Source organism: Rhodnius prolixus, unplaced genomic scaffold (assembly GCF_049639745.1).
Source record: "Rhodnius prolixus isolate KJV_2025 unplaced genomic scaffold, Rpr scaffold_13, whole genome shotgun sequence".
Lineage (NCBI taxonomy): Eukaryota > Metazoa > Arthropoda > Insecta > Hemiptera > Reduviidae > Rhodnius > Rhodnius prolixus.
Window position 1 is genome coordinate 10,822,205 of NW_027411583.1, and position 14,546 is coordinate 10,836,750.

General features: G+C 34.4%; 1 protein-coding gene across 5 annotated transcripts in view; it reads left to right on the top strand.

Moving 5' to 3' along the window:
- The window catches only part of da (transcription factor daughterless), a 126,041-nt gene that overhangs the window by 101,109 nt on the left and 10,386 nt on the right, over window positions 1-14,546 (top strand). For 4 of the 5 annotated variants that reach the window (XM_074116197.1, XM_074116196.1, XM_074116199.1 and 1 more), the window contains 6 exons: window positions 2,917-3,132; window positions 6,882-6,941; window positions 8,521-8,649; window positions 9,774-9,861; window positions 10,687-10,804; window positions 11,011-11,100. In XM_074116197.1, coding sequence (XP_073972298.1) covers window positions 2,917-3,132; window positions 6,882-6,941; window positions 8,521-8,649; window positions 9,774-9,861; window positions 10,687-10,804; window positions 11,011-11,100 — 701 coding nt within the window. The remainder of the gene's footprint in view (window positions 1-2,916; window positions 3,133-6,881; window positions 6,942-8,520; window positions 8,650-9,773; window positions 9,862-10,686; window positions 10,805-11,010; window positions 11,101-14,546) is intronic. The other variant, XM_074116198.1, reaches the window with a different exon arrangement.

Below are 14,546 nucleotides of genomic sequence, written 5' to 3' on the forward strand. Positions count from 1 at the left end.
CGATGTTACTGTCATCATCGTTATACAGGGGATAACGGAGACCCAACTAGAGGACAAAACTAGTGATTATTTTTTTTAGGGACAATGTCTGTGAAGATCTTGAGGTGTAAGTTGAAAAGCCATCATCTTATAGGAGGAGCATTGCCGGAAGAAGAGGAGTGAACGCACTCTGGTACTCACCCGATTAGGAATGGGTAATCTTGCCTCTTAAGTTGGATCAGTTAGTGGAGATACAGAATCGCCAAGCTGCAGCACAACAACTCCGAGTGTCGGGCATGTGACTGTTGCTGGCAGACAAGTGTCCTCTACAGTATCGTCAACTTTCCTGTTGGACCTCACCCCTTCGCTTTCACATCTTCAGTTTCCACCTTGTGCAATTTAACTTAGTCCTGTCAGTGACCACTCTCTGTCAGGGTCTCCTGTATTATTATTATTGCTAATAAGTTAACTTACATAACTCTTCTGGCCTCCCTCCTTCCATTCAACCATTCTGGTTGTGCTGGAAGATTACCATCTCATTTCCACCACCACCAACTACAAGTACGAAAGATCTGCTCCGGTCATAATGGGTTATAACATTTATCTGAACGCCGCTACTCCTACTGTTGCCTAGATCGCTTATCACAGTTTACTACTCCCAGTGTAGATACGATATAAAGGTCGGGGTTGTTGGATCTCCTTCCTGAGCACACTCTATTCCCGACAGCCGACAATGGAACATGGAGTTGATTCTACAATTTGCCGCTTGCACTGGGTACATTAGCCATAGAATAAATAATACTTTATTGATTTTAAAAACAAATAAATCTTCCGCTTTGATTTTCCCGTAAAGTAAGAGCTCCTATCTGTTATGGCTGGTTAAATCTATTGCTAGAATAGAGTTCGAAGAAATAAATTCCTCAATCTCCAAGTCCTAGTCATTCAATGGTTTTCTTCACTTTCCTGAAAATGTCTCCCAGGCTTTGCTGTAAACTTCCGGTTATTCTTTGCCATCCGCATTGATTTATTGTAACTTTATTGTTCCTTGTATTATTGTTCTTGAAAACAAATCTCTATAAGGCAGTTTTCGGTTGGGGTAGGCTTTCTCTGGTAAGGTTACTTTGATTGGTAAGGTTACTTTTCAGCGTGCTGTTCAGTTTTACAGACTGTATTGTTGTGGTTAGAATTAATTGTGGCTTAAATGTTTGGTGTTTGATAAGTTAGGGTCTAAAATCGAATTTCTTCAAGATCGATTGAGGATTACGATAATTTTATTTAATACAACCAACTTCGTATCAATTAGTATTAGTTGTAAATTAAAAATTTTAATCAAATACATTATGTTTATTTATATTTTTTTTTTATTTATTTATTTTTCTCATAGAAGTTCTTTTTTTAAAAAATTCATATATATAATTAAAACCTTTCTTTATTGTTACGCCATGTTTGCACACTGTACTTATATTGATTGTTAATGTTGACATTATTTGTTAATTAATCCTTGAACAGACATTAGTAAATATTTGTTAAGAATAACTCTACCATTGTTATGGAAATTTGCTCCTTTTTCATCTTCTTTTTTATTTTGCTGTAAATTTTTATCTCATTAATTGTAGGATTGAAAAAAAAAAAAAAAAATTATTACAAATTCGGTGTGACTCTACAGTAGCTATTTTTAATTCATAAATAAATAAATAGCTTTGCTAAGAACTTTAGAGAAGGCGAAAATGATCAGGTATTAGTGAAGGGGATAGCCCTTCTGGGAAATTGCACTTCTAGCAGAAGCCGAAGCCGTTCTTCTGGTCTTCTGGGTGTGAAGTACTTGCCCGAGAAAAGGAGGCATCCAGCATCCATTGTTCTAGAAGAGAAAGTGTTTGGGAGAAGTAAGCGTGAGGTTTTTGCCTTAGATTCTAATCTAAAGGGTTGATTCAGGGCCGGATTTAGATGAAAAGAGGCCCCCTAGGCTATTCCACTTATGAGGGCCCTTTCACCTCCCATTTTTAAGTTTGTAAATTGCTTGAGAGATAATAAAATACATCACTACTGTGATACATACAGGGTGAACCAGTAATGTCCATCGGTCTACTGTGGGTAGTACATCTTAAGTAGAGTTATCTTAAGTAGATATGACGTATTGGCCAACTTCATATTTTGCACTGTTCTTGAGTGACATCACTTTAAATTTTTTTATTCTAAAAACATTACTTTTCTCCAATAAAAAGGTTATTACTCAGAAAGTTTTAGTCCGAATTCGATTCTGGATGACCCGGTTAGAAAGACAGATAAATTTTCTAAAAATTGACACTATTTTGAAGCTATTTGGAGAATAACTTATGCTTCGAATTGAACCCCACTTTAGATGTACTACACACAGTAGGCCTGTTGACAATACTTACTGGTTCACCCTGTATATCAATATGTTAAATGAAACATGTTGTTATTGGTACTGTTTTTAGAATAGTGTAATTTTAATTTTGTTAACAATTTGAATGTAGGACCCTCTCGATCTTGAGGCCTTAGGAAGATAGGAAGATAGGACTAGGCTGAAGCCTAGTTAGCCTATAGGAAAATCCGGCCCTGGGTTGATTGAATCTCCAGCTTAAGATGTCATTCAGTATTTACCTTCATGAGATTTTGTCTGGCCGCTGCATTTAAGGTGAAAAAGAAGACATTACTGTTGGGTGGACCATTAGGACCATATTATCCTATATTGATGAGTACCATTTCCGTTTGCGGCTAAATCATCGAAAATTAAACTCGAAAAGTTCCTGAGCAATTGAGGTGCAATTTCCAGTGGGGCAAATCCAAAAAATTGAAATCAGGCGCTTACTTAAGTTGGGTTGGCTTCACTTAAAAGTGCTCTTTTACCAAATTTTTAAGGTAATCTAATGAAAACAATACTAATAGTTATTTATAAAAACTATTCACTGCTTTCAGATTTACCCAACGGAAGCGAGTGCTAGCAGTTATTCAAGTAATCCATCAACTCCTGTTAGTTCTCCGCCGCCATTACAACAAGTGGCCGGCAGCGGTGGCACAGGTCCTGGCGGAGCAGCGGCAGGATGGCAATCACCACAGTTCACGGCAGGACCACCAAGTGCTACTGCACAAGATAGAACCTCGGCAACGGCCGCTGCACCACCACTGCACATGGTATGTCCCTTCTTGATGGAAATCTTTCTCAAAGCAAAAAAAACTTAGTTAATGGTGCACTATCGTTGCATGCCCATCCTTTTTTAATAATGATTTATTTTTGCTTATTAGGTTCTAATTTCTTTATTTTTGTTTATATTTTGCTATACTGACCCAAAATTTCTTAAATATTTTGGGGAAAGTGCATAAGGAAAAGAATTTGAAATTGATACATAATGCTGTAGATTTTTCATGAAAATCGTTAGATTATGAAATCATAGGTTCTAATATTGCTTTTGAACCGAAAATATTTAATTATGTAGGCGCCACGATAGCCGAGCGAATAGAGCTTTATGTCCGCAAAGCTAAGATGTACGAGGTGTGGCTATTAAATAGCGTGGCTGATGCTGACGTCGGAGATGATGACCGCCCGGGTCGTCCTTCGGCGGATGAAAAATCGATTATAATTGATCAACATTACTACCGTGAGGTGCTTGCTCAACTCCATTAAAAGAGTACGGAAAAAAACGACCCGAGTCATGGGTTCTCCATCAAGACAATGCAGCGCCGGCTCACACTGCATTGTCTGTCGCAAGACGTTTCTAGCCAAGTACAACATCCCAGTTTTAGGCCATCCTTCTTATTCGTCGCCTGACCCTAGCCCCATGTGACTTTTATCTGTTCCCCCCAAAGTCAAATCTGCATTTGATTTAGTGGAGGATTTCTGATTAGTGGAGCGGTGTACGAGGGTCGTTTGAAAAGTCCGTGCAAAAATAAAAACTACTTAATTTTTTGGGGTAAACCTTTTTTATTTTTCAACATAGTCTCCTTTTAGGCTTATACACTTCGTCCAACGCTGCTCTAGTTTGTTGATCCCTTCCGAATAATAGGATTTGTCCAAGTCTGAAAAATAGCTATTCGTTTCTGCAATCACCTCCTCGTTTGAATAAAATCTTTATCCCGCCCGAATAGGGGGGATGTGAAACGAGTTGGAACCCTATTTCCATTAATTTTGCGACCACAACTGCTGAGGTGTGAGCTGGTGCGTTGTCGTGATGGAAAAGGACTTTTTTGTGGGCCAATCGTGGGCGTTTTTCTTGCAGCTCGGTTTTCAAACGGTCCAATAACGATGAATAATATGCACCTGTAATAGTTTTACCCTTTTCCAGATAGTCGATGAGGATTATTCCTTGCGAATCCCAAAAGACAGTCGCCATAATCTTTCTGGCCGAAGGAACGGTCTTCGCCTTTTTTGGCGCAGATTCCCCCTTGGTAACCCATTGTTTAGATTGTTCTTTCGTCTCAGGAGTGTAGTGATGTATCCATGTTTCATCCACAGTGACGAAACGACGCTTAAAGTCCTGCGGATTCTTCTGGAACAGCTGCAAACCGTCCTTGCAACACTTCACACGATTTCGTATTTAGTCAAGCGTGAGCAATCGCGGCACCCATCTTGCGGATAGCTTTGTCATGTCCAAATGTTGATGCAAAATATTATGTACCCGTTCATTCGAGATCCACAGCACTAGCAATCTCACGCACCTTCACTCTTCTGTCATCCATCACCATATCATGGATTTTATCAATGATTTCTGGAGTAGTAATCTCAACAGGGCGTCCAGAACGTTCAGCGTCACTTGTGCCCACATGGCCACTCCGAAAATTTTGAAACCACTTATAAACTGTTCTAATCGAAGGTGCAGAGTCACCATAATGTTTATCAAGCTTCTCTTTAGTCTCCTGAGGCGTTTTGCCTTTCATAAAGTAGTGTTTAATCAACACACGAAATTCTTTTTCGTCCATTTTTTGAAAATCACTCGACTTCCTCGATTCAAACGAATGCCAAACACAAAGAAATAGACCGATCTGGCTGAAACTTGGTGTGTGTTCTTCCAAGAGATGCTACTAACTAAACATAACCTCGATACGCGCCAGTAGTGCTATCTCTCTGACTTTGCACGGACTTTTCAAACCACCCTCGTATATTGAAAGTGATAATAATTCTAAACATGTATAAATTTAAAATAATATGTTTTATAGCAATAGTCTCGTTATTTAATAGCCACACCTCGTATTAGGTTCGATTCCCGGCCTAGGACTTGGATTTTATTTAATGGTTAATATGAGAAATTTATAGAAAATTATAAGAGCTAGTCGTAAAGCTCGCCTGAAAAAATTGGCTTACATTACATTATCCAGTTAGACTGTAAAAGTCGTCTGCAACTGTGTAAATAAGTATGCTTTTCTTGCTTAGGAATCTCCCAAGCGGGATTGATTATTTGACAGAAATTCCAAGCTTGTATTAACAACTTGGTCTTTTCGATGTATCGTATTTAACGTAGACATTTATTTCTGGCTTAAGGTTTTCACTTAGCAATCCTGATCTTACTAGGTCCACACCAAGTTTTGATGGTATTTAATATAAGCATTGATACGCATTTCGCTATGGAAAAGAATTGAGCCTAATCAAAATTCCAATGGTCAGAAATTTGCCCATCATACTCTAGTGTGATTTTAATTAATTGTCTCTGATTTTATTTTTTTCTTGCTTAATTACTGATAATACCCAATTTGGCTTGCAATTTGTTTTTCTTTACATTTAATTTGAGATTTGAGAGATTAGTTTACTTTCTGTTTATTTTTTTACTCATAAACATTTTGTTTGTGAACTTGAAAAAGAAATTGTATCAAAGTTGCGACCACCCGAAAGAGGTAAGGGGAAATTTTTCTCTTTTAGTTTTCCACAAATAAGCATGTTTTTTTTAAAAAAAATTTCTCGTTTTCCGGGTTAACATTATTACTTCCCTCTGCCCCATCATCAGTCCTCGAACAGATACCTGCCGGCCAATATCCTTCTTACATCTTTTTACTGAACTTCTTACTCCTTCTCTCCTCCTGGATGGGTTCCAGATCTTCACCACTTTGGACTATCTGCTTAGGGTCATTTTCTTCAACTGCCTGTACTATTTACAGTGTCCTTCTCTGCCAATCTTTCGTGTTGCCTTTTACATTCCATTTTTCATTCTCTCCATAAATCCATACTCTGCATCCTACTCATTCCTGCCCAATCTGATCTTTAAGATCGTTTTTTTAAAAGTAATTTTATCACACAGTACTGAGTGCAGCATCCCCACTATTTTTCTGAGCATACACCCTTACTTCTTCGTTACATCCTCACCCTAAATACTTAGTTTCTTGTACATATTTCTTTTTATATACCAGCAAATCATTAATCTCCTCCTTCTATATCCAGGCTATGATTTTCCTTGAAATTTATTTCCAACTTACAGTGTCTTTCTCAAAACTTAAGCTTGTAAAACTTCCTATCTTAGGCGTCTGATGGTTGCCACACTTCCTTCTTAAATTCGTTTGAATTAAGCTTCCTTTCACCCAGTTTTTCTGAATGCTGTCCAACCTAGCGTACAACGACATCACCCACTTTCTAAGTCCAGAAATTACTATATCCTAAATAATAACCTGAAAACATTATTTTCACTAACAAATAATATACTCTTGTAAACTAAATAATGAAAATCGTGGAAATCGTTAATATTTATATAGCAGTTTTTTTTTTTGTTTTTTGCACAATAATTTTTTTTAGTTTTTTTAAGATGAAAAGGAAATTGAAGAAAGAATCAAAAAAAGTGCCTTATTTTATTCTTTTTTTACTTTATATTTTTAATTTAATTTTTGAGCTGTCGATTCTGTTGTCACGTTTTGTGTTGATGTTGTGCATTTGTGGTTTTTTTTTCTCGAAATTTTGTGGACAGGCCGCACCAGAGCAACAGAGACTTGACGATGCCATAGGTTTCCTAAGGGATCATGCTGAAGTAAGTAATATATAATATTTAGTAATTTTTCTTTTTATTTGTTTCATTTAATTAATCAATTTGATTGTACTGATTGCTTTTTATGCTTTCTTTGGAATTTTGTTTCACCTCATCTAATTAATGCTTTCTTTTTTTCCCCCATCTTTAGCCTCATTATCCATTCCCTTCACACTAGTTATTTTATTCTAGTTATTGTTATGGTAACATAATAATTGTTTGAAATGACTTTGAGTACACTAGCACTTCATCGCAAGTAAAAAGGTTTTTGCATTCGATTAATCTATAAATTTGTATTCTGTGGGGAAAAAAAGAATAAAATATTCTTTGTCCAGTTTAATAAGAAAAAAAGTTTAAATTCAAACAGTTAATATTATTTTCTTCTAATATTGTTCAATTTCAAAAATTGTATACTGAATATTCTACAAAAAGCTCAACCTGCGAGGTCTGTAAATTAAGTACTGTTTTTTTTAAAATGTTTTTATTCAAAAAGAATTACAATTCTATAATGTCACCTTCAAAATAACTTCCTTCTGAAGCCACACAGCGCTGGAGACGTTTCTTCCACTCCTCATAGCAGTGCTCGAACTCCGATACTGGAATAGCCTTCAGCTGGAGCGGTTACAGCCGTTTGAATGAGTTCCCTTGAGGTGATTTTTCCAACTTCGGGAAGAGAAAAAAGTCACAAGGAGACTCAAGTCAGACGAATAAGGAGGCTGAGGAGTCACAGAAATGTTTTTACTGGCCAAAAACTCTGGTTTATTGAAATTCGTCAAGAACAAGTGTGTGTGTTGCATCACGATAATGCTCCTTGACTTGAGTCCTTGTGACTTTTTTCTTATCCCGAGGTTGGAAAAATCACCTCAAGGGAACTCATTTTGGGACAGTCGGAAAACATTCAAACGGCTGTAACCTACCAGCTGAAGGCTATTCCAGTAGCGGAATTAGAGCACTGCTATGAGGAGTGGAAGAAACGTCTCCAGCGCTGTGTGGCTTCAGAAGGAAGTTATTTTGAAGGTGACAATATAGAATTGTAATTCTTTTTGAATAATTTTTTTTTAAAAAAATCAGTCTCATTACTTAATTTACAGAACTCGTACAATATCGTTACGGATTACTTCCATTTTGATTAACTTGTGCTAGTGATTGTATTATAATTAAAGTAATCTAGAACTCAATTAAAAAATAATAATAATTGAACGAGAAATCAGCCTTATTGATGACATTTCGCCATGGCTTTCCATTAAGCTTGCCAGTTTGAAAAAATCATGACCTGAGAGGAAATCACAAGATTTCCATTTCACGGCTCATATGTTGCCATCCAGAAGTGTAGGGTTAAAAAGAAAGGCTTGCCAAGCAATAATAAATATTTCATTAAACTCGATTTTAAAGTCCTAGAATGTTTAAGTGTGTTTGTTAAATGAGCTTATCTGCTTAGCCTCAACATAATTAAAATCTCAATTCAGAACTTAGTCTTATGAATTTATCGTATATCTCAGTTTGTTATAGCTTTACTGCTTTAATAGACTGGTCCACCTTTACAGACGTTAATTCTTAATAAAAGAGAATCATTTCTTTCTAGGGTACGAGAATGGAGGAAAGACTGGATGACGCGATCAATGTACTAAGGAATCACGCCGAACAGCAACAGTTAATAGCCGGAGTACCACCACACTGTCCGCCAGGACTTTACCACAATTCTCTTGAACTAGTAAGTGGAGTAGCAGTTACCTATTATTTTTGCTGGCTCATTTTAATCTTGTAGGCAAATCATTCTTAAAAATTAATGTTGAATTGAGCTATCTCTCATCTCTGAAAACTGATTGTTATTTAATGTAATAATTTGTGTGTACAATATTTATACGATATGTCTCAGCGTTTAAGTTCTTAGGTAAAAAGATTTCTTAATTAGTCAAGAAAAAAAATCAGTAATATTTAAAAAAAAAAAAAATCAAACTGCTCACATTTGAGATTCATTTATTACAACCAGGTACACCTTGATTCACATCCACTTTGGCTGTAATAGAGCTAAATACAATACAAGTAATCATCTGCGAATAGCTTAACTTTGGTTATAAAATTTACTTTGCATACAATTATGTACAGAAATTAATGGTTTCTGGAAAGTGATAAGCTGTATGATGATCATGCAGTGATATCAATGATACACACAGAGGCGGTAGACATCCTAGAAAAGCTAGACGCCAAATCTCCGCTTTAAGACCTAAAAAAAAAAAAACCTTTTGCAGTAATGTAAGCGACAGATCTCACTAGTAAGAGTTTAGAAAGGAAGAAGAGAAGGTCAACATTATCTATTTTATGAAGTAGCCTCCTTATATTTAGGCAGGTGAAGTAGTACTGCTGGATAATTATAACCAGAAAAGATCTTGTAACAAGACTTGGGTTTGTGTAAAAACTGCTGTCCTCCTATACTAACAGGTTTCCTCTTGAGGGGAGGGAGTTCTACTATCGAACGGGATCGCACCAAGGTTTTGTGGAAAGATACCTCAACTTTAAAGGGTGCTGTTGGCCCTATCTAGCACGAATAAGGGGCACAGTAAATTACAAATATTGCTTAATTGCATTGCATTAAATCTCTGCCTTCAAGAAAAAAATAATAATAATAGTAAATGAGGTTTTACTTGCTTTGTAGTCAATCAATCCCTACGAATCAATTCAACAGGAACGCTAAAGATACATATATTGAAGATCTACTCACCAAAAGACGTGTAATAATTAAATCAATGACGTTTGAATTTTTTTTTTTCCACTTCCTGCCTATCACTTTTTAAGAATAGAAAGAGAGAAATCTATAAGTAATAATGTTTATTCCAGGCCAGCCCACATGGTGTTTACGCAGGTTTAGCCGCTGGTGATTTAGATCCTGCTTCAGCTGTAAAATTGGAAAGGCTAAATACAGCTAGTATGTATTTTTATTTATAATCTACAAATTAATAATCTATTTGTTCTGCAACCTTCAACTAATTGGTAATTTTTTTGCCAAATTTAATGAAAGAAGTTTAAATTTTAATCACAAATAACTGACAAATTTCAGTTGCTAAATTAGTTTTTTTAAAAATATATTAATGGTAGTTACAAAATAATCTTACTTTATAAAAAATTAGTAGATTGTTGAATTCAGTATAAGTTAATACAATTTTAAATTTAAACTTATGTTAGCATTAGCAATACCTTTTAAATATATTTTAGTCACTCCCATTCATTAACCTCATAGTAACCTACTTACATTACATATTTTGGTCTGACGCCGCGATGCCGTGATTAATTTCGAGTAATAGAGATATGTAAATTCTTCTCTGAAAAATCTCCTAAAGTTTAATCAGTTGCAAAATATTAATAGATAACTTACTTAAAACTTATTAGTGTAATAGTAGCTACTAATTTCTGCAAGATTGCAGTATTGTGCTAGTTAATTAATCACGTTATTGTAAGTACAGTAAACCAACATAAAAAAAGTATTTCGAATACAAAATTTAAATATACAATAGCAATTAAAATTTATTTCTTAATTTTTTACTCTTCTATTGCTCAAAGTTAATTCAATATCAAATTCATTATATGAGTTCATAACCTGTAACTGAAAGCTTATTTGCAGTATGTCTTTGAATTATTGAAAAGATTGCAAAACAAATAATATTGAACACTTTTTCACACAATATCTCTACAAAACAATTTTATTATCTACTATTTCTATTGTTTATTTATTTATTTTATTTTTTTCTTGCAGAGAAAAGAAAAGAACCTCCAGATTGTGATTCAAAGCCTAGTAGTAGCGATATCTTGGTGGGATCTCCTCAGAGCGGGGCAGCAATAGGTGCTAAAGGTGTTAAGAGGGTTCGAAGATAGTGAGTGATCAAACAGTCAAGCTATTTTATTTTTTTTTGTACTATTATAAAAGCAAATAATCATGGTAGTTAGTTATTTCGTCGTTTTTTTTAGCTCCACTTGTTGGTGTTTCTTTGTTCTTTGCAATTTTTCTGTTAATATATTATTATTCTCTTCTCTCTCCCTTTATCAGTGTAATTAATTCTAGAATGTGTATGTTATACAGTTGTTCGAGTGTAGAAGACGATGAAGAAGATGCAAATGTCAAAGCACATAGAGAGAAAGAAAGACGTCAAGCAAATAATATCAGGGAAAGGTTAGTAATTTAATAAGTTAACAATTCTATTCTGTCATTACTTCACATAAAGAGTGTGTTACATCAATAATTACTTAATTGTAAAAAAAAATTTGAGACATCTTTTCTTATTAAACATTGTAATTGATCTGTCCGAAATGTTGATCAGCTACATTCTATCATTAAATCTTCTTGAAATCATCAGCTTAACAAGTTTAAGTTAATCGATTATTTAATTTAAAATGAAATCGTACTTTATTTTCTGTTACTTGTTTTTTTTGTGTTTTTTTTTTTGCCGAGAACTCCCTGGATATGGGTAAACAAACGCCTAGAAATTTAGGAAAAAAAGTTGTATTATTTCGGATTAATTTAATTTTACAACGTAAAATCAAAATGGAAATATAATAAAACGATTTAAAGTTTAGCTTGAAAGAGTTGTTAACTTTTTTTTCATCTTTTCTTAAATTATTCCGCCTAAACTTAATAGGAACTTACTATTATTTTTTTTGAGCATTTCTTTATACAGTGGTTGTCGAATTCATTTAATTTCGATCGTTGTTTCTGTAGTTTTATCCCTATCGTTTCTCTGAAGGGCGGCTTGTAAGGTTGAAGGCCATTCCAAAGAATTTGTAATCACACCACTCTTAAGTATCGTCTTATCTCTTTCCACTCCGTTCTCTAAATACATCATCTCTCCCTCATTCACTTCAAATTCACTTCTGTTGCTATTTTTTTATTTTGTAAGTAAAAATGGATGATTATAATTGAATGGTTGTGTTATGCTTATAAGTTTGCTCCCTTCTTAACTTATCAGTTGTGACATCTAAGTGAGTGTGCCATAATGTAAGTAAATAAGCTACTACTACATTTGTTTTTAAGAAAGAAACGAGATTTTCTTAAGTAATAAAAAATTAGGAGCTAGGTAGAGAAAATTTTTGTTTAAAAAAAAGAACAAAAAAAGAAGACAAAACATATTGTTATTGTCGTAGCGACGAGGACACCTTAAGAGGCGACTGTCCTGAACTCAAGGCTCAAAGAGAAAGAGAGAGGAGACAGGCTAACAACGCCCGAGAAAGGTACTCTCAATAAAAAAGCAAAAAACAAATTAAAATAAGCCTAAATCTCTTTAAACTCTTATTACAAATTCAATGGTTCATTTATTTATAATACAGATTTTGATTCTGCATAAACCTGACAAAAGAAAAAAAGCGTAGGGCATGTAAAATGGAGTAAAACGCCACCTGGACTAGGGCTCGAATCAATTCAATCATATTTTCTGAGATTCTAAACATTATATTTCAATTTATAAACCATATTTTCGTACTCAGCATTACATTTCTCTTCTTTTTTTTCAACTTTAAAAAGGGTTTATTAAAAAAAAACTCGCAACAGAAGCAAGGTAAAAAGTTGGTTATAAAGTAAAATTCATAAAATAACTACTCTTACGAATAGCCCATGAGATTTTCGAAATCTTAAAGAAAAAGTCCCTTCTAGCAGCTCTTAGCGGAGTAGCCTATGAAATTTTGATCTTTTTTCTTTTATTATAACTCAAGATATAACAAAGAAAGCCTTGCAACTAGTAAAAAAAAAACTAACTTCAGAGTCAAGTGTGATGTAACAGTGATTACTAAGGAACGGATTTTTATGTATTTAAAAATGCCAAATATTTAATTAAAATATGCATTTATTTTCGCCAATTATGTGGAAAATATGTGATTTTCTTAAAATATTTTCTGGAATATTTAAGTAAAATGGAAATTTTTTTTATGAAAATGGAATTTGGGGGGGGGGAGTTATAATTATTTATACAAGAAAAGAACATTTTTACAATTTATAATAATTTATTAGGAACAAAATAATTTGTTTTTACAAGTTATAATGATTTATAAAACAAAGAACATTTTTTACTATTTATAAAAAGATGTGTTAAATTTTCAATTTTGAAAACTTCACTCTTCGAAATTGTTTGCAACCACATGAAATTTCAAATGTTAGAACGTAAAGTGACGACGATTTGCGCGTAAGATGGACTTGTAACGACTAAAATCCTTTGAAATGAGGATTTTTAAGTTTGTGGAAAGGGATATCTGCTCTAACCAAAGCCCGACACAGATCTGTACTCAGAGTAGACTTACTTGATGATGGAGATGTAAGGAAGGCTTGATAGGACGTCCTCTCTTTCTTTCTGTTTTTATTCTCTATGTGCGATCCGGTGGCAATATGTTGGGTGACTTGGGAACGTTGAGAGCAAGAAACGCGCTTGTCACAAGCTGTACAGTACAAAATGTCTCCATCACTTCGAAAAAGTTCTGCTGGAAACTCGCGAAGATATTTAGCAACCAGTTGTTTGTTTGAGGCCGATGTTCGTGGCATTTCACCCAAAAAAGAATACACTAAGTGCCCGAACGAAATGAATTGGACACTTCAACGAAGAGCTGAAAGAACAGACAACGTCAGACAACTTCAAAAAACTAACAAGTGCCCCGTCACTGTTTAGCAGCATTCTGTGTAAATTACAATAACCATTGTACCCACTGTGATTCACAGCCCTACAGTCTGTGGTTCACAGTTCCTGTCAACCACCTCCCAATTATGAAAATATGCCCAAAATGAAAAATATGAAAAAATATGTACATATTTTGATTAAATATGTAGAAATATTTATTTATTTTAATCAAATATGTATAAATATGCGATAACATCCAAATATGTGGAAATATGTGAAATAAAAGTAGACTCAAACGGCTTAAAAAGTGTCAGTATGAATACTTCTAGTTGAAAAACGTCTGTAAATTGCCTAGAAAAAAATATGTAAATACATACGAATCCGTTCCCTAGTGATTACTCACCAAAATAGTAACCAATTACTCACTCCCATTGACATGATACCAAATTGAAGGTAAAGTAGACCTACTATCTAATAAATTAGTATCAGAAATACGATGATCCACACTGAAAGAGATTACACGAAGTAACATGATGATGGTATTTTACTCGAAACTTTCCATTTATCTCACTATCTCACTGGTATGTTTTGTCAGGTTTATATGGAGGACCATCCTGCTTACAAAAAATTTACATAATTTACAAGAAATCATCACATCATTAATAGTCGCTTTTTGGTGGGGGGGGGGGGGGGTACATCTTTTAAAATGATTTATTAGGTACAAGGTGCAATGTTTTTCATTTGCAGCTCGGTTTATGTAGTTCTAACATGGAAAAAGGTCAATTTACTACATTTTTCTTTCTAAAGAATGTTCATAGTAAATTCAAGCCCTTCATTGACTAGCATTACTATTAGTTTGCTTTTTAACAGTTCATTATTTGAATGAATTGACAAAGAAGTATTGAAAACTGAAATGCTTTATGTAATTGTGGATTATAGGAATACGAAATATAGGTTTTAGCAAAGAAATAAAAATAAGAACACTAACGCTTTAACATTTTGGCATGTTTTAACTTCGTTT